The following is a 20,511-nucleotide window of genomic DNA, read 5'->3' on the forward strand; positions in this document are numbered from 1 at the left end:
CGTTAAATGACACCACAAAGTTGCATCAGCCAGATCAAAACTGTGGGAAACTCTACAACTAGGAGAGCACTAATGACAGCTACGAGCCACATGTGGCTACTGAGCCCTTGAATCATGGCTGGTGCAAAGTGAGGTGTGCTGACAGTGTAAAATACATATGGATTTTAAAGACTCAGTATAGGACTTCTCTGGTGGCGCAGTGCTTAAGAATCCACCTGCCAATTCAGGGGACGTGGGTTCAATTCCTGGTCCGGGAAGATCCCACATGCCGCGGAGCGACAAAGCCTGTACATCACAACTACTGAGCCTGCCCTCTAGAGCCTGTGAGCCACAACTACTGAAGCCCGCGCACCTAGAGCTCGTGCTCCGCAACAAGAGAAGCCACCGCCCGCCGCAACTAGAGGAAGCCTGCATGCAACAACGAAGACCCAACACAGCCAATAAATAAATAAATAAATGTTCCTTAAAAAAAAGACTTAGTATAAAAAAAAGAATTTAAAATATCTGATAATTTTTACATTGACTATATGTTGAAATATTATTTTGGTAGAGTAGGTTAAATAAAACATGGTTAAAAATAATTTCACGTGTTTCTTTTTACTTCTTTTTTTTTTTTTCTTTTTTTTTTTTTGTGGTACGCGGGCCTCTCACTGTTGTGGCCTCTCCCGTTGCGGAGCACAGGCTCCGGACGCACAGGCCCAGCCGCTCTGTGGCATGTGGGATCTTCCCGGACCGGGGCACGAACCCGTGTCCCCTGCATCGGCAGGTGGACTCTCAACCACTGCGCCACCAGGGAAGCCCTCTTTTTACTTCTTTTTTTAAATGTAAGTATTAGAAATTTCTTTTTTTAAAAATATTTATTTACTTATTTTTGGCTGTGTTGGGTCTTAGTTGTGGCACGCGGGATCCTTCCTTGCAGTGCACGGGCTCTTCGTTGCGGCACATGGGCTTCTCTCTAGTGGTGCAAGAGCTCCAGAGCGCGTGGACTTAGTAGTTGCAGTGCGTGGGCTTAGTTGCCCCGTGGCATACGGGATCTTAGTTCCCCCGACCAGGGATCAAACCCGCGTCCCCTGCATTGGAAGGTGGATTCTAACCATTGGACCACCAAGGAAGTCCCAGAAATTTCTTAAGTATATGTGTTGCCCTCATTGTATTTCTATCGGGCAGTGCTGCTCTACAGGACCAGCAACCCAGGTATCCATCAGATAAACTGCCAGGTAAGGGAAAAGTGATGGAGGGGCAGCAGTAGATAAAAGGAGGTTTAAAGAAACAGCAACCAGGGACTTCCCTGGTAGTGCAGTCGTTAAGAATCTGCCTGCCTATTCAGGGGACACAGGTTTGAACCCTGGTCTGGGAAGATCCCACATGTTGTGGAGCAACTAAGCCCATGTGCCACAACTACTGGAGCCTGCACACCGCCACAAAGAGTAGCCCCTGCTCTCCGCAACTGGAGAAAGCCCACGCGTAGCAACGAAGACCCAACACAGCCAAAAATAAATAAGTAGATAATTTTTTTTTAAAAAAAAGGAGAATTTAAGAAATAGCAACCAATAGCACTGGGTGGCCTTGTTTGGATCCTGCTTCAAAGAAATTACAAAAAATTATATGTGGTCTTTAGAAGATCTGGAAATGTGAACGTTGGCCAGACATTTGATGATTTAATGAACTACAGATCTTTTTCATTTTGTCTTTATTGCTTTGTTTTTAGTTAGGAGTGATAATGACACTGTGGTTTGTTAAATAGAAGGAAAGCTTTTTAAGACCGTATATTGTATAGTTCCATTTATATGAAGTGTCCAAAACAGGCAAATCTAGAGAGACAGAAAGTAGATTAGCTGCCAGGGGCCTGAGTGGGGGAAATGGAAGTGACCGCTAAAGGGTATGGGGTTTCTTTCTGAGGTGATTAAAATGTTCTAATTAGATTGTAGTGATGCTTGCACAATTCTGTGAATATATCAAAAAAACATTAAGTTGTACCTTTTAAATGGGTGAATTTTATAGCATATGAATTATATCTCAATAAAGATTTTTTTAAAAGGAAGTCTTTTAATTTAGAGATAGGTACAAAAACATTTGCTAACAAAAAACAATAAAGAAAACCACAAAATAGTACTAACTAAGAATAAATTAGTAGCCTGAAATGTGTTTTCACCCACCAGGAAGGGCTTTCCAAACTGTAGTAGATGTTTTGGAATCTGCAAAGTACTTACCATTGGAGACATGTTTTGCAAACTGTCAAGAACACTGTCAACCACGAAGAACTTGGGAAGCCCTAAAATAATTCTATATATTTTTCTTTTCTTAATAAATTTATTTATTTATTCATTTATTTAATTTTTGTCTGCATTGGGTCTTCGCTGCTGCACGCGGGTTTTCTCTAGTTGCTGACAGCGGGGTCTACTCTTTGTTGCGGTGCGCGGACTTCTCATCGCGGTGGCTTCTCCTGTTGCGGAGCACAGTCCCTAGGCGCGCGGGCTTCAGTAGTTGTGGCACACGGACTTAGTTGCTCCGCGGCATGTGGGATATTCCCGGACCAGAGATCAAACCAGTGTCCCCGGCATTGGCAGACAGATTCTTAACCACTGCGCCACCAGGGAAGCCCTCTATATATTTTTCAGTGAAGATTTACATATGAACGGAAATGCAGAAATAAATGTCCAGAGATATGAACATCTAGAGGATAACTGTGGCAGCCTTTGAAGAGGCGGGATGAGAGTAGGGTTGGGTATGGGGACCAAAGGTAACCTCAACCATAGCTATAAGTTCTGAATTTCTCTACAAAAGGACTGAATCCCTGTATTATCTATTCTGTTAAAAATTAATAAAATATTTAAAATAATTTTCTACATAAAAAGCAAGTCTTATGCATGGCCAACCCTCTCTCCCCAAAGCCAACCAACCAACCAACAAAACAAACCACCATAAGCAAAGTCAAAAGACAAATGCTGAACTAGAAAAAAGAAGGACACCTCATATCACTAACAAAGTTATAGTCAGCCAAATATAGAAATCAAGAAGAAAAACACCAACATCCCAATAGAAAAGTAAACCAAAGCCATGGTCAGTTCACTGAACAAGTAATACAAAAGAAGTAACATGAAAAGATGCCTAATTGCACTCGTAACAGGAGAAATGTGAATTAAAACTTCACTCAATACCTTTTTTCACCTATCAGATTGGCAAAAATCCAAATATTTGACAATGTGGTCTGGTGGTGAGGCTGTGGGAAAACAGGCAGTCTCACATTTTACTAATGAGAAGGAAAAATGCAGGGCAAGATCGGTCCAAATGACAAATGAATTTACCCTTTAACCCAGCAATCCCACTTTTGGAAGTTTACCTTTAGATAAAACTCACGTACAAAGTGATGTACATACAAAGGTAATTGTTCTAGCCAGCATTGCTAGTGGCCCATGTGGAGCCTTCCTCAACACTCTTACTGGAAATCAGCAGCATACATTTACAATATCTGTCCTATAAACGGCACCTTTGTACAGTGCACAACTTGTACAACTATCCATGGCCACCCTAATGACAGCATGTGTTGTAATGGCAAAAGACTGGGGAAAAGTGAGTGTCCATCGACAGGGAATAATCAAATAAACCATAATATATACACAAAGTGGAGTACTGGAAACCTATAAAAAATAATCAGGACACTCCTTATATCTCTAGAATATATTGTTAAGTGATACAGGCCAATGTATATAGCTTATTACCTATTATGTAAGAAAAGAGGAAAATACTATCTGGAGAAAATGATAGAAGGACACAAAAAAGGAAACTAATGCTTACTCACAGCAGTGGGGGTGAAGGAAGCGTAGGTTGAGAAAGGGGCGGGAATGAGACTTCTCACATTTCATACTTTGCTATATTTTACTTTAAAAATTATGTGAATGTATTATTTATTCAAAAAATAAAGCCAATGCACTTTTAAAGTTACAGATTGTAACTTTGTGAAACAGATACTGAGCTACAAAATGTTGTGTACGTGACGTCAAATCTTGTGATTTGTGAAACCCTGAATCGTCAGGAGGGATCTTTGCCCATTTTTTAAAAAATCACCTTATAACTGAAAGTTTGTACCCTTTCACCAAACTCTCCCTTTTTCCACCACCTCCCAGCTTATGGAAACCACTCACTTTTCTACTCTCTGTTTCTGAGTTTGACTTTTGTTTTTAGATTTCACATATGTGATACCATGCAGTATCTGTCTTTCTCTGGCTGGCTTATTTCACTTAGTGTAATGCCCTCCAGGTTCATCCATGTTGCTGCAAATGACAAGATTTCCAGCCTTAACCAAGGCTGAATGATATTTCACACACACACATACACACATACCACATCTTCTTTATCCATTCATCCATAGACAGATACTTAGGTTGTTTTCACACCTTGGCTATTATGAGTAATGCTGCAATGAATGTGAGAGTGCAAACATCGCTTTGCAATTATAGTTTCATTTCCTTTGCATAGATACCCAGAAATGGGATTCCTGGGTCCTACTGTAGTTCTGTTTTTAATTTCCTGAGGAACTTCCATTCTGTTTTCCATAGTGGTTGCACCAGTTTACATTCCCACCAACAATGGACAAAGATACCCTTTTCTCTACATCCTTGCCACACTTGTTATCTCTTGTTTTTTCGATAACACCCATCCTAAAAGGTGTGAGGTGATATCTCACTGTGGTTTTGATTTGCATTTTCCTGATGATTAGTGATATTGAGCACTTTTTCTTGTACCTGTTGGCCATTTGTATGTCTTCTTTGGAATAATGTCTATTCAGGTCCTTTGCCCATTTTTAAATTGGGTTATTGGTTTTATTGCTTTTGAGCTATAATGACTTCTTTGTATATTTTGGATATTAACCCCGTATTAAATATGTGGTTGGCAAATATTTTCTTCCATTCCGTAAGTTGCCTTTTTTTTTTTTTTTTTTTTTTTGCAGTACATGGGCCTCTCACTGTTGTGGCCTCTCCCGTTGCGGAGCACAGGCTCCGGACGCGCAGGCTCAGCGGCCATGGCTCACGGGCCCAGCTGCTCCGCGGCATGTGGGATCTTCCCGGACCGGGGCACGAACCCGCGTCCCCTGCAACGGCAGGCGGACTCTCAACCACTGCGCCACCAGGGAAGCCCAGCTGTCTTTTTTTTGTCGATGGTCTCCTTTGCTGAGTAGAGTCATTTTAAAATTATAAATGATGCGACTTTAGCTCCTGCACCGTCCTTTTTGGTTCTCTTGCAGTCCCTACTGAGACTCTCACCCTAACCTGCCTGTCTTGAGAGTCGAGCTGGGACTCCCCAGAGAGGGCCTGGCACCCAGGAGGTGCTCACTGACTGTTTATTAGGCTAGATTAGTGGATGAATCTGGAGGCAGTGTACTCTGGAACCAGACTGCCTGAGTTCTAATCCCAGCTTTGTTACTTATCAGTTGTGTGACCTTAAGCACAGCACTTTAACCTTCCTGTGCCTCAGTTTCCACTTCTGCAAAATGGGAATAAAAAATAGTCCTTACTGGGACTTCCCTGGTGGTCCAGTGGTTAAGAATCCACCAATGCAGGGGACACGGGTTTGAGTCCTGGTCCAGGAAGATCCCACATGTCGCAGAGCAACTAAGCCCGTGTGCCACAACTACTGAGCCTGCGCTCTAGAGCCCATGAGCCGCAATTACTGAAGCCCACATGCCTAGAGCCTGTGGTCCACAACAAGAGAAGCCACCACAGTGAGAAGCCCGCGCCCCACAACAAAGAGTAGCCCCCGCTCACCGCAACTAAAGAAAGCCCGCACACAGCAATGAAGACACAACGCAGCCAAAAAAAAAAAAAGTCCTTACTACCTAAGGGTTACTGTAAATTAACATTCATTTACACACAGGACCTGACACAGGTGAGAACATGATACATATTAGCTCTTATTTCTGAAGGTGCAGGGCTCAGGGACAGTGACGTTTAAGAGGCTGCGAGGGCGACAAATAAAGACGCAGACCTACTAGAGAATGGACTTGAGGACCCGGGGAGGGGGAAGGGTAAGCTGGGACGAAGTGAGAGAGTGGCATGGACATATATACACTACCAAATGTAAAATAGATAGCTAGTGGGAAGCAGCCGCATAGCACAGGGTGATCAGCTCGGTGCTTTGTGACCACCGAGAGGGGTGGGATAGGGAGGGTGGGGGGAGGGAGACGCAAGAGGGAGGAGATATGGGAACATATGTATATGTATAACTGATTCACTTTGTTATAAAGCAGAAACTACCACACCATTGTAAAGCAATTATACTCCAATAAAGATGTTAAAAAAAAGAGCCTGCGAGAGATTGGCAGGGAAGGTGGGGGTCCCAGGAATGCGTGGCACAGACGCCCAGGGGAGCAAAGCATTGCCGAGGGGGAGGAAATGGCCGACTGTGGCAAACGCGGCCAAGATGACAAGTCAGAGGAAAGATTTAGGGTGAAGAGGTCACTGATGATCTTAGCTGGTGTAGTTTCAGGAGAGTGACAGGGACAGAAGCCCCGAATCAGGGAAGGAGTGGGAGGTGAGAAAGGAGTGAGTGAGGGTAGATAGCTCTTGGGAGGCGTGGCTGAGAAGCGGGGAGACAGAGAGGCAGGGAGGCTCTCAGAAGGCAACTGGGAGGCATGGGGCACTTTGTATTCAACTCAGGAGACCCTGGGTTTATTTAAATGCTGACGGACAACAGTGATTGCAATCCCTAGAATAAAATAAGAAGTCATGAGTCTATACCCATACAAATGAATGAGTGAATGAACGAACAAACAAACAAACAAATAAATAAATGGAGGAGAAGGGAAAAACTCTTCCTTACAGTAAAATCGTACCTAGTGTGTGGAGAAAAGGGAACCCTCTTACACCGTTGGTGGGAATGTAAATTGGTGCAGCCACTACGGAAAACAGTATGGAGGATCCTCAAAAAACTAAAAATAGAGTTGCCATACGATCCAGCCATCCTACTCCTGGGCACACACCCAGAGAAAACTATATTTCAGAAAGATACATGCACCCTTATATTCATAGCAGCACTATTTGCAATAGCCAGGACATGGAAACAACCTAAATGTTCATTGACAGATGAATGGATAAAGAAGATGTGGTCCAAATATACAGTGGAATATTACTCAGTCACAAAAAAGAATAAAATAATGACATTTGCAGCAACGTGGATGGACCTAGAGATTATCATACTAAGCAAACTAAGTCAGAAAGAGAAAGGCAAATACCACATGATAGCACTTATGTGTGAATCTAAAATATGACACAAATGAACACATCTGTGAAACAGAAACAGACTCACAGATATAGAGAACAGACTCGTGGTTGCCAAGGGAGAGGGGGAGGTGGGGGAGGGAAGGATTGGTAGTTTGGGATTAGCAGATCCAAACTATCACATGTAGGGTGGATAAACAACAAGGTCCTACTCTACAGCACAGGGAACTATACTCAATATCCTGTGGTGATCAACCATAATGGAAAAGAATATGAAAAAGAATATATATATATATATATATATATGTATAACCAAACCATTTTGCTATACTGTAGAAATTAACACAACATTTTATTGCAATATGGTAAGTCAACCATATTGCAATAAAATGAAAAAAGGTACCTAGTAAAGGTAAAGGGTACAGGGAAGTTAGAAAACCACCATTTCTCAACTGCCATAGTAGTAATCGTTGAGACAAGTATCACTGATAGATGCTAACCCTGAGAGGGTGCGCAGGATATTTACATAGTCTCAAAGCACATCTTCACAAGATACCAAGGGGAACGATAGTATCAGTACAGTGGAGACTCTGGTAAACACCACCTTCACCATGTGACCAAGCTAACACCAACTGTAATGGGAAGAACCAACATCACATGCCTCCTGATAGAAAGCACTGAGAAAGACATAGCCCTCCTCTGATATTCCTGCCAAAGGCGTATAACCTGAATCGAATCACAAGGAAAACTCAGACAAACCCACACTGAGGGCCATCCTATAAAACAACTGGCCTCTATTTTTCAAAAATATCGAGATCATAAGAGGCAAAGACAGATCAAGGAAGGGTTCCAGATTGAAGGGAGCTAAAGAGACAGGATGCCTAAATGTAATCCCTGATCCTGGACTGGATCCTTGACAAGGAAAAAAATTTCTTCAAGAGCAAAAACTGAATAAAGTCTGTAGATAGCAGGATTGTCTCAATGTTGATTTCCTGATTTGAATAATTGTTTTGTGGTTATGTAAGGGAATGAACTTGTTCTCAGGAGATACACACTGAAGTATTTAGAGGTAAAGAGGAATTATGATAGAGCAAATGAGGTAAAAAGTTAATATTTGGGGGACTTCCCTGGTGGTCCAGTGGCTGAGACTCCAAGCTCCCAATGCAGGGGGCCCTGGTCAGGGAACTAGATCCCACACGCCGCAACTAAGACCACGCATGCCGCAATTAAAGATCCCATATGCTGCAACTAAAAGATCCTGCACACCGCAACGAAGACCCCCCTTGTGCTGCAACTAAGACCCAGCACAGCCAAATAAATAAATAAATAAATAAATAAAAAGTTGACATTTGGGCAATCCGGGTGAAAAGGTATTCAGAAATTTTATGTACTCTTCCTGCAACTCCTCCATAAGACTGAAGTTATTTCAAAGGAAAAATTTAACAAAATGGTGATGGAAAAGATCTGTCAGTAATAATAATAGGTAATATCTCTTGTACTCTCCTGTGTTCCAGGCACTGCCCAGGCTCTGTTCACCCGCTGCCTAACCTCAAAGCAGTCCTGTGAAACAGTTAATGTTATTATCTTAGCCCCACTTCACAGAGGAACCTGAGGCTTAGAGCGGATGAGTGGCTTACCTGGGGTCGAAGGGTTGGCAGAGGCAGGTGAGTGGGCTCCTGGACAGAGCTGGTTCCTGCATTTCCCTCCTAACAGCCTCATTATTTAGACCTGCAGTGGTCGTTAGTGACTGCCTCTCCCTTTAGTCTATAAGCCCCATGAAGGCAGGGCTGTGTCTGTCTCAATCATTGCTGTGTCCATGGTATCAGCACAGAGCCCAACACAGAGGAGAAACCCAATAGATGGTTATCAACTGAATAACTGATCTCTATTTATAATAATGATAATATTATGACTGTTAATAATGATAATAGAAATAAGGTTCTCATTTGTGTTGATGCATTTCATCTTCAAAACAAGTCCAAGGATGATAATTTTATCCCCGTTTTACAGATAAGGAAACTGAGGCATCCAGAGAAGTCTCTTGCCTACAGCAGGCAGCCAGAAGGGCATGACTGGTACTTGGCACCCCACCCATCCGCCTTCCAGTACTCACCTTCTGGAAGTCCTTCTTGGAGATGAGGCCACGGGGGTCAGTGACGTAGTCCTGGAAGGCCTCAGAGCCCACAATGTCCTTGAGTTTCAGGAACATGTCGAAGAACTTGAGGATCATCTCCACGTTGGATGAGGATTCCACAAGCATGTCCACCATCTGCCGGGCAATCATGCCGTTCACCACGTTCCCTGCAGGCAGCCCCAGGTCAGTGTGGCTCAACAGAGCCTCCCTTCTGGATCCCCATTGGGCTTGCCTCCCTCTCCAGCTCAGGAGCCACCAGGATCCACTGCGCTGGTGGAAGCTTCCCTGGCCAGCTCCTGTACCACCCCTCAGAGGGCAAGGGTCACTTTCTGATCTGCCTCGGCATCAGGTGTGAACCTGGCTGATTCTGTCTATGTCCTCCACCCCCGATAGCTGGGGGAGTCATCAACAAGGATAACAATGGCATAAACTAATGGCGGGTCCAGATGCCATGCCAGGTGCTGCACTGACACGACCTCATCTTTGTAAGGAACGTGTGTCACTATTCATCTTTATAGATGAGGAAACAGACTCAGAGAAATCTCAAACTCAGGGTTACACAGCCAGTAAAGGGGGTGGGGAGGACTTGAACCCAGAGCTGCCTGACCTCAGAGCTCACACCACCTAAGCCTTCCACTAGCCCACAGAGGCCAGGCAGGTCCACAGATGAGTGAGGTAGGCCAAAGACAAGACAACAGGGAGAGGTGGAGACTGTGGTAAACTGGGACCCCACACCCCCTCTAAAGCAAACTGGCTCCACCTTTTTTTTCAACAGAATTTTATTTATATTTATTCTTTTTTTTTTTTTGGCTGTGCCACACAGCTTGCGGGATCTTAGTTCTGCCACCAGGGACTGAACCCGGGCCACAGCAGTGAAAACCCCAAATCCTACCCACTGGACTGCCAGGGAACTCCCCAAACTGGCGCCAGCTTCTATTTGTACCCTTCAATTTTCATATAATTTCAAATTTACAGGTAGTTCACAAGCATAGTGCAAGGGAACCCTCATGTATTCCAGATTCATCAACTGTTTACATTTTGCCATGTTTGCTTTATAATATCTCTCCCTCTCTATTTTTTTTTCACCGAACCATTAAGGACTAAGCTGTAGACGTGAGGCCTTTTTACCCCTAAACGTTTCCACATATATATTCTTAAAGACGAGGACATTCTCTTATATAATCATAGTGCAGTCATCAAAATCAGATTGAACATTGACATGACAGTTATTTAATCCAGTTCAGCTGATTTTTCCCATGTGAGAATGCGGATGCATGGTCACTGAATCTTTCAATTGTTCAAGAAAAATGTTTAAAGGGATTTTTGATTGTTAAATCTGATTTTTAAAAAATTAATTGATTATTTTTGGCTGCTTTGGGTCTTTGTTGCTGTGGGCGGGCTTTCTCTAGTTGCGGTGAGCGGGGGCTACTCTTCCTTGCGGTGGCTTCTTCTGTTGCGGAGTCCGCGGCATGTGGGATCTTCCCAGACCAGGGCTCAAACCCGTGTCCCCTGCATTGGCAGGTGGATTCTTTTTTTTTTTTTTTTTTTTGCGGTACGTGGGCCTCTCACTGTTGTGGCCTCTCCCGTTGTGGAGCACAGGCTCCAGACGCGCAGGCTCAGCGGCCATGGCTCACGGGCCCAGCCGCTCCGCGGCATGTGGGATGTTCCCGGACCGGGGCACGAACCCGTGTCCCCTGCATCGGCAGGCGGACTCTCAACCACTGCGCCACCAGGGAAGCCCGGCAGGTGGATTCTTAACCACTGTGCCACCAGGGAAGTCCCTTTACATCTGATTTTTAAAAGCTGATGACTAGTTACCAAAAATTTAAAACATTGTAGGAGGATTATTCATTGCAACATGGTTTGTAATAGCAAAATATTTTTTAATTAAGAACCTTGAATGTCCATTGATGGGGTGTGGTTAAATGAATCACTGTACCCCCACGCAATTAGTACTATGCAGCCATATAAAAGAATGAGGATGTTGTTATGGACCTCTATAGGAAAAAGTCTTTGTCTACAAGTTAAATAATTTTATTAATTAGTAATAAATTATGGTTGTTTTAAATCACTACGTTTTGGGTATATTTGTTAGGCAGCAAGAGCTAAATGACATATTCAGCAAATAAATATTCAGTGCATAAATTTTAAAAAGTGTCCAGGCCACTCACCTAATTAAGATTTCTCTGGCGATCCGATAAATTACTATATCTACAGTCAGGACCTGGCACATAATAAGTGCCCAATAAGTGTTTGCTGAGCTTCTTATAGCAACTTAAATGCAATGACCCTCACATGATATCAGATGGGGTTGAAGGTTAGGCTCTCCTGGGTCTCAGAGGGCCATTTTTAGGATCATCTGAACATTGGTACCCTCCCCTTACCCCCACCCACTAGGAGTTTACCTTCTAGTAGTGACAGCAACATCACCACCATGTCCTTCTGTAGATCCAGCAGCTCCTTCAACAGCTCGATCTGGCTCGAGTCCTAGAGACCCCACATCCCAGCTTCGTGAGGGCTCTTCTCAGCAGAGACGCCTCCCCCACCTCCAGCTGCTTCCACCCACCCAGCAGGGCCTAAGACCCCTTTTCTTTCCCCCTCTTACCTCCGAGGGGACCCGAGTCCCGACATGTTCCTCGGAAGCAGGGGAAAAGGCAGAGAGACAAGACTGTGGGGTGAGATTGGCACTTTGGGGGAAGTGGGCCCAACAGGTGACGTGTAAGGACAAGGGCTGGCAGACAAGGAGAACTGGGAGGTGTATGGGGACCTGAGAGCAGATGCTTGGAGCCAAGAGAGACAGAGACGGACAGGGGCAAATACTGGGGACAGTGACACAGACCTGGGAAGAGATGAGAGTTCAGCACTGCACCTGGCCTACGGTGGGTGCTTGACACGTTTGTTGAATGAATGTGTGATCGAAAAAGTGGGACTCTGGGTTCAGAAAGAAGGCTGTGGGACACAGCTATGTGCTTTCTGGTAAGCCATTTGGGAAGAATGGCTCTCCTGTCACAGTGTCTCATGTAGGGTCCACAGAAGTCTCCAACATGGTCAAAGTTCTGCCCCCTGGTCCCTATTTGTATTAGGTTGAGCTACATAAAATTGCTAGCCTTCAGTCATTTCTCACCAACAAAGTGGTAATTTCATATGGTTCTACCTAATGAAATGGAGGAAGGGGAAGGGTACCAGATAAATGGGATGTAAGGCTCCTTCTACCCCATGCTAGTTCTAGAGTTGCTGATTCTAATCCTAACACGTTTCCACAGTTCCAAAGCTCTGCATTCTGACTCTAAGATTCCAACATTCCAGGATCTCAAGATCCTAAGATGGGTGAGTCCTGTGGTGTGTGCCTGTCCATGATGTAGCCCCTTGATTCTCTCAACAATCCCACTCTCAGAGCCTATGGGACTAACCCCATCTTCCGGGTTGTAGGGGTGGGTATATAACCAGGACTGGCCAATCAGAGCTTTCTTTCCCCTGGCCAGGGTGATTGGTTCAGGAATGAGCATGTGACCTAGTAGTCGAATAAGAGAATACGGCAGATCTTTTTCTGGATCTAAAGAGGTGTTCTCTTCCCTCTGGAGCTGTTAGTGGAGCTCATGAAAGCCCAGGGCATCATTTTCCCAGCCCATGGGGAGCACCTGCTTGAGAATGAAGCTAGAGAGGAGAGGGACATTTCTACTAACAGCACTACAGGCCCCGGATCTGATCTGTGATGTGAACTGATAAATTCTTTTTTTGTAAGCTACCACTTTGCATTGGATTTCTAGCCCTTGCAATTTAACCTAGACTACGGCTGAGGAATTAATTCTGCAGGATTTGGAACACTACACTAAGATACCAATATCCTCTAGAATTTTAAGATTACATCAACAGCCCCACTTGAACTCACTGACACTAAGAAATTGCATTCTTAAGTTCAACTCCTTTCAAAAGGTCAGATGACACCAGACAGGGTTTCTGCCAGCCCCTGTGGTGCCTTTGAATAAATCAGAAAAAGGCTTCCCTTCTTCAAGACTCTTTCCTGTTGGGAAATTATAATATACAGAATATTGCCATCTGCTGGAAAACTATTGTAATAAATACACCGATATATGTATGACGTCTAGGATGTGGATGGTGCCGTTTCAGATGCTGGGCCCTGCTGCAGCGCATATGGCAGCCTTGAATATGTTTACCAGACAGAAGCAGAACAAATGGATACGGTGTTTGTGAGGCATTGACAAGGCTGCAAAGGGGCGGGGGTGGTGGGGAAAAGGGGAGCACGAAGATGCTAGAGATGGGAGACGGGGCTCGACAGGGACCTTACATCATGGATGCCCTGGATAGATGTCATCTGCCGCAAGCAGAATAAAGAAGCAAAACACCCCTTCAGCCCCAGGCCCAGATCTAGAAGCCTACCCTCATCCTATCCCTAGTCCTGTCCGAATCTGGGTGACCTCATCAGAGGGGAAAGAACACCAACCAATCATAGAGGAGCTCTGGACCAGAGCGGGCGGGCCCCAAACGTCAGTCCAAGGGAACTGTAGATGGATAACCGGCCGATTGGCGGTGGCAGAGGAGGAGGCGGGGTCATGGAGAGAGCCAATCCAGAAGAAAGATGGATTTGGCCACGGAGAGGGACCGGTCTGCAACCTGCCGGGAGCACTGGGGTGCGACACGGACCGACGGGGCAAAACTTGGAAACGTGCCAGCTGGGGGATGCCTGGAAGCAGTTGGATGAAAAACAGAGAGGCCCGAACCTGAGCGAGCTTCATCATCATGTGGGCAAACACGTGCAGGAATCCCACCACGGCGTCCCAGAGGCGGCTGTGCGCTAGACTCTGCTGGTTCCCGGTGCAGGGCCCCTGTAGGGCAGAGAGAGGTTCTACGTGAGCGCGAGGCAGGGCGCGGGATGCTGAACTGCCCCGCCCCGCCGCAGCGGGCGAGCCCTACCTGAATGTATTCGGTGAGGCTGTTGAACACCTGTTTAGCCACAGACATGGCCTTGGAAAAGTTCCTCTTGCCCTGCTCCTCAATGACATCCTTGCCCGAGTAGTACCAGTAGAAGTCGCTGATGGATTCCTGGGGGGCAGACACAGTGTGAGGGGCTGCTGGTGCCAACCATGGCCCAACAGACCCCGACCCGGGTCACACCTGGACGGCCTCACAGCCTCACCTGAAGCCGCAGGAGGTAGTCCACAGTACAGATGATGATGTTAATAGTGGTTGTATTCCCTGTCTGTGTCCGTAGGTAGTTTTGGAAATCTAGAGAGGTGAAAAGTCACTCATTTATTGAGCATCTACCATGTGCTAGGGGAGGTGGACAGTGAGTCCTTTATTCTTTTATGCAATAAATGTTTATTGAGGGCCTATTGTATGCCGGAAGGCATATAATCATTAATTTACTTAAAAGCTCTTTATCAGTACCTACTATGTGTTAGGGGAAGATGGAGGATCATTTATCCATTTGTCTAATAAATATTTATTGAGGGCCTACTATGTGCCAGATGTGGTGGAGGGCCAGTCATTTACTCATTTTTTTCCCCGAAGTATTTATTGAGCACCTACAATGTAGCAGGGGGAAATGGAGATTCAGCCTTCGTTTGTTCACAAAAGTTTTTTACTGAATGCCTACTATGTGCTGGGGAGATCGGAGATTGGTTATTTATTCATTCATTTATCCAAAAAATATTTATTGAGCACCTACCAAGAACCAGAGGAGATAAGCATTATTTATTTATTTGTTCATTTATTTAATATATATTTATTAAGCATATACTATATGCTAACGGGAGATGAAGACTGGTCACATACTTTGATACTACAAATTTCCTGAGCATTTATTATGTGCCCTGGAGATACAGCAGTAGGAGAAGACAAAGTCCCTGCCCTTGTGAAGTTTATATTATCATGTAGTAAGTTTTCAGTCTTTTCTAACTGCAACCTACAGTAGGAAATCCAGTAAGTACATACTTACACTGAGACCCAGTACGCGTGTCTAATCTGAAATTACATCCACATATACCCGAAACAGAAGTTTCACATACCCTTACTCTGTGCCATACGTTCTGCTATTTTCTGCCCTGTACTAGTCTAGTCAACTACAAATGAATTCTGAACTCAACCCACTGAATGTGTAGTTCTCAGCCTCCCAACCCTGGCTGCACATTAGAACTACCTGGAGGATTTTAAATATCCCGGTGCTCAGACCCCATCCCAGACCAATTAAATTAGAATGCCTGAGTGAAACCTGAGCTTTAGCGTCTTGTAAAGCTCCCCAGGCATACCAATGCGCAATTAGGAATGAGAACCTCTGCGATAAACTTGATTCACGACCCTCTGGTGAGTTGGTTCCCACTATTTGAAAAACATTGCTCTATGGCAGAAAGCTGATAACTGTTAGAGCTGAGTGACGGCTTCTTGGGGGCTTATTATACCATTCTCTCTACTGCAGGGTGTGGTTGAGAAGTTCTGGAATAATAATGATGATGATGATAAAGGTTGTGATGGGGGAAGCTCAGGGGGTTGGAGGAGCCCAGAGGAGATGCCTGACCCAGACAAGGTGGTCAGGGAGGGCTTCTTGGAGGAGGGGACCTCTGAGCTATGACCTGAAAGATGAGTAGGAGTTGGCTGCGCAAATTCCTCGCTGTGTGACCTCAGGCAAGTTATTGAACCTCTCTGTGTGGCAGACTGTGCCTTGGTTCCCCCATATGTAACACGGTGGTCACAATAAGCCCTACTTTAAAGAGCTTTGGTGAGGTTTTAATGCTTTAGCATATATAATGAACTGAGGACAGAACCTGGTACATAAGCGCTCAATAAACAATAGCTGTTCTTAAAGGGCCTTAAAGAGAGTGCTGAGGTTAAGAGCTGCACTTTGGAGCAGTGACTCTCAAAACATGGGCCCAGACCAGCAGCGTCAGCATCTTCCGGAAGGAAACCTGTTAGAAATGCAAATTCCTGGGCTCCGCCCCAGAATTACTAAATCAGAAAATCTGGGATGGGGTCCAGAAGCCTAGTTTAACAAGGCCTCCTGGTGATTCTTAGGTACGCTTGAGTTTGAGAACAACCTCTGTAGGCCCATTTGCCAAATGACCAATTCATCAAATTATCAAGGCAATGAAAACAAGCTTCAGTGAAATCCTTCTGATGTTATAGCAATGTCACGTTGCCCAGGATGGCTTCAACAGCCCTTGAAAGTTTTTTTCTCCCAAAGTTTTACTTCCACCTGATTTCCCTATAGCCACTTCACGATCACTATATCAGGCTGAATGTCCATTTTGCCTGGTTTCACATTACAGATGAAAAGTATACTCAAATATTCAAGATTTTATAAGCAAATGGACAGGCTTTCCCATCAACCCTGTTTTCTAATTCCTTTTTCTGTGTTCATTTAAATCAGACTGTATGCCTAAATGGTTAATACGGCTCCCCGGCTTTTGTCTGCTCTGAATGGCACTGAATACTCAAGACCTGCAAGGCATCTGAGATTTGAAAGATATTTCAAATATTTATTCGACTGGGCTGGTTAATGAATCCACAAATTTGGGCAGAGGACCAGATTGCAAATTTGGTGGGAGAGAGAAATCCCACCATAAGAACATTCTCATTTCCAAAAAGTCATAGACCCAGGGAATAGAATTCATTCTAAGCCCCAAAGACTGATGCCACCTTTGTTAAAGAAAGAAAACCCCAGTCACATGGCACAAAGGTATTTAATAAACCTTGAAGAAAAACTAGCTGTGGACATAAGCGCTTATGATAATACAAAACAATGGATCATGCTTTATCCTCTGTTGAAAAGAAAAAAGTGAAGATTAAAGACGTTTACCTTAAAGAACACGAGCCCAGTGGGGTGCGGGTTCTATGGAGGTTAGATTTATAATTACTCCCTTTCTTATCGTGAAGGTTAACTTCTGGGCAGTCTGTGGTTTCTTATCACCCACTAAGTGTTATAACCACAACCTTGAGACTGTACACGTTTGTCATAGGAAACTGCGTTGGGTACAATGTTTACTGTTCAGAATTTCAACTATTCCTTTCACGTTGTAAGCTGTGTGCCACACGAGGTTGTGTTTTCTCACCAATGATGTATTTAATTAACTTGCTGTGTCATCCTTGATCTGGTTATATTGCCAGAACCAGAACAAAAGTTGTGAAAACTCAAACTTGTTTAAGTTAGCCAAGAGTCTGTAGGCCTTCCTCGTGGCCAAGTATTTTATAAGCAAAATGAATAGGTGGTTCTAATAGATTCGTTTAAACATGCCCGGCAGTTTTTCCCTCTACAGACCCAGACTACGGCCATCGGCCACATTTACTGAACTTTGGCGGCTGCTACGAAATGCCTGTGGAAAAGTGGCAAGTGGCAAATGGCTCCTTTGTGAAAACTGATTTGGGGCCAAACTGGGTTTTGGCAGATGGCTTTTGGGGAATTGGACTGGCTAGAGGAGGTGAAAGTGAAGCAAAGCGGCTAGGCTCCAGACATGCAAGAGAGATTTAGGAAGGTGGGCAGGCAGCACTAGACACTGGCTGGGAGTAAAGAATGAACGACAATGGGATTGAGGACAAGGCCTGGATGGGGGCATTGAGGCCATCACTGATAAGGGGAAGAGGAGACTGGAGATCAACTCAGGCAACCCTTCCAGACCGACCCCAAACCTTGGCCTTCTCTCTATGTCAGCCACCCCTCCTCCTCACCGTTATTGTGCCCCTCGCAGAGCAGTTGCAGGAATCGGAACAGGTCTTGGGTGAATTCATCATCTGCCATGACCTTCTCTTCTGGGTGGAAGAGGGGGGAAGGGGCCAGAGGGATCAGATGCGCCAGGACACAGCACGCATGCACGTGGCCCACGCACACTGCACACGCATGCAGAAAGCATGGGGCGCGCAGGGAGGAGCAGCCACGCCTTTAAAGACAGCATGAGGGCCCCGGGCATCCATGACACCAGAGTCTAGGACATCAGCAGATGGAAACTGAGGCGCCCTGAGTCATGAAGCTGGGGCCTCAAGTATCTGTCTACAATATCACTGTCCCTTTGATGTCACCACCTGTGTGACAGCTGGGAGTGTCTGTCGACCTAGCAGAGGTTCGGGCTGCTGTTACCTCCCTCAGCCCCCCTCCAGGACAGTGTGGGGCGGTTAATGGATTACGGGGGGTCAGAGTCACTTTCACGCAAAGGCTCTGAGCAGGAGGGGATTGAGCAGGGGGATGGGAATCCAAAGCCAGCCAATTGGCTCAGAAGCCTTGAAAGCAGCCAATCCAGGAGAAGCAGAGGAGGAGGCATGTAAACATGCACCAATCAGAACGGGCCTCTGAAAGAAGCCAATCACTGTGGGCTGTGGGGCAGGGAAGGCTAGATAGCAAAGGTTCGGGCCAACCAGAGCAGGCGTAGAGGAGGCACGCACACCAATCAGAGTGGCTGCTTGGGGGCAACCAATCTGGTTGGTGGATGGGAGCCCCAGACTCGATCAACGTGGGGTCGCGGGCGCAGAGAGCAGGGTAGGTGGGAGAGGGGTTCACCCCACCTCGGGACTGCGAATCTGGGTCTGGAAGTCCGAGAACATCCATCTGGAAAGGGATCTTTGCCATCTTCTCTAGCTTCTGTTTTACACATGGGGAAACTGAGGCTTACGGAAGGTAAGCGTCCCATGTGTTGTTAGTGGCTAATCTGGGATCCGAATCTTGGTCTCTGGACCCCTGATCTCGAGACTTTCCTCGGGCATGGACCCTCCCTCCCCTGGATGACCCAGATCCTCAGCCCCCAGGTGGAGGGGATGGGTCGGGGTTAGAAGGAAGGGGTGGCAGTAGCATAGCGCGGGAAACGGACTAGGGGAATTACCGTTCTGGCGGTTGATGACTGGGGCAGCCGACAGGATGAGAGGAAGAAGCAGAAGAAAAGAGGGGAAAAGGAGGCAGAAGGGGACAGAGAGACGGACAGAAACACACACACAGTGACATGGTCAGGCATGAAGGCACAGACACAGAGAGAGGAACAACCCACAGAGAGGAAGAGCGACAAGGAGCAAGGAAGCAAAGAAGAGAACAAGAAGAGGGTAAAAGCAGAGAGGAAGAAAGAAGAGGGGAGAGAGAGAGAGAGAGACGGGTAGGTACAGGTGAAGAGGCAGGAGGCGAGGATCAGGGCAGAAAGGTTAGGCACGTCACAACACGGCAAAGAGGAGACTCGATTAACTCGGATTAGGGACATTAATGAGAGAACAGCAACCAGGGCTGGAGACTTGGGGCAAGTGGAGGGTGGGGTCCATGTGGTGATGGGTGAGAGAACACAGAAGGACACCCAGGGGTGGGACCATGGCGAGGGAGACTCTGGAGGAATGGGGGGGAGGCAGGACTGGGGACCACTGCAGGGGGGAAACCTGGGCACGCTCTTGGGGAGGGAAGGTGTCTTGGTGGAAGGGAGCTCTGGGCAATTGGGGGGGGAAGGGGTGGATCCTGAAAGAAGGGGATGCCCCAGGGAGAGGGAAGCCCAAGAAGGCCTCACCGGTTCCATCCTCGTTCACCATGCCCAGCCCCTCTGCCTTGTTCTGTCTCTCGAAGGCATTGAGATCCAGGACACTGAGGGAAAGAAAGGAAAGATGGTGAACACGTACTGAGGCCTCTGCCCTCCTCTCTTCCAGAGCCTGGTAGCTTCCCCACGGTGGAAGGTGGTGAGCCGTCATAAACCATGAGTGAGCTGAAATCAAGAGGAAGCAGAGGGCTTCCCTGGTGGCGCAGTGGTTGAGGATCTGCCTGCTAATGCAGGGGACACGGGTTTGAGCCCTGGTCTGGGAAGATCCCACATGCTGCGGAACAACTAGGCCCGTGAGCCACAACTGCTGAGCCTGCGCGTCTGGAGCCCGTGCTCCACAACAAGAGAGGCCGCGATAGTGAGAGGCCCACGCACCGCGATGATGAGTGGCCCCCGCTTGCCACAACTAGAGAAAGCCCTCGCACAGAAACGAAGACCCAACACAGCCATAAATTAATTAATTAATTAATAAACTCCTACCCCCAACATCTTAAACAAAAAAAAAGAGGAAGCAGAAACCAAGAGCTGATAGAAGCTATGCAGTGGCAGCTGTGAGGTCAGGTGGGGCAAGGATGAAATGTATAAAAGTTGAAATCAGAAGGAAACAGAAACCATCAATTAGCAAAAGCTTCAGAAAGGCAGCGAAAGTCAGTCAACC

General features: G+C 46.0%; 1 protein-coding gene and 1 long non-coding RNA gene across 5 annotated transcripts in view; one reads left to right on the forward strand and one right to left on the reverse strand.

Moving 5' to 3' along the window:
• RYR1 (ryanodine receptor 1) overlaps positions 1–20,511 on the reverse strand; it is a 117,656-nt gene that overhangs the window by 20,348 nt on the left and 76,797 nt on the right. For 3 of the 4 annotated variants that reach the window (XM_067718094.1, XM_067718091.1, XM_067718095.1), the window contains 8 exons: positions 19,827–19,900; positions 19,167–19,184; positions 18,025–18,105; positions 14,504–14,592; positions 14,281–14,409; positions 14,088–14,192; positions 11,754–11,835; positions 9,328–9,515 (listed from right to left, as the gene is read on the reverse strand). In XM_067718094.1, the coding sequence (XP_067574195.1) occupies positions 9,328–9,515; positions 11,754–11,835; positions 14,088–14,192; positions 14,281–14,409; positions 14,504–14,592; positions 18,025–18,105; positions 19,167–19,184; positions 19,827–19,900 (766 nt within the window). The remainder of the gene's footprint in view (positions 1–9,327; positions 9,516–11,753; positions 11,836–14,087; positions 14,193–14,280; positions 14,410–14,503; positions 14,593–18,024; positions 18,106–19,166; positions 19,185–19,826; positions 19,901–20,511) is intronic. The other variant, XM_067718093.1, reaches the window with a different exon arrangement.
• On the forward strand, positions 18,751–20,371 carry LOC137214396 (uncharacterized). The gene is made up of 2 exons (XR_010938886.1): positions 18,751–18,964; positions 19,963–20,371. It is a non-coding gene; the product is annotated as an uncharacterized lncRNA (long non-coding RNA).

The sequence above is a fragment of the Pseudorca crassidens genome, chromosome 20, assembly GCF_039906515.1.
Source record: "Pseudorca crassidens isolate mPseCra1 chromosome 20, mPseCra1.hap1, whole genome shotgun sequence".
Taxonomy (NCBI): Eukaryota; Metazoa; Chordata; class Mammalia; order Artiodactyla; family Delphinidae; genus Pseudorca; species Pseudorca crassidens.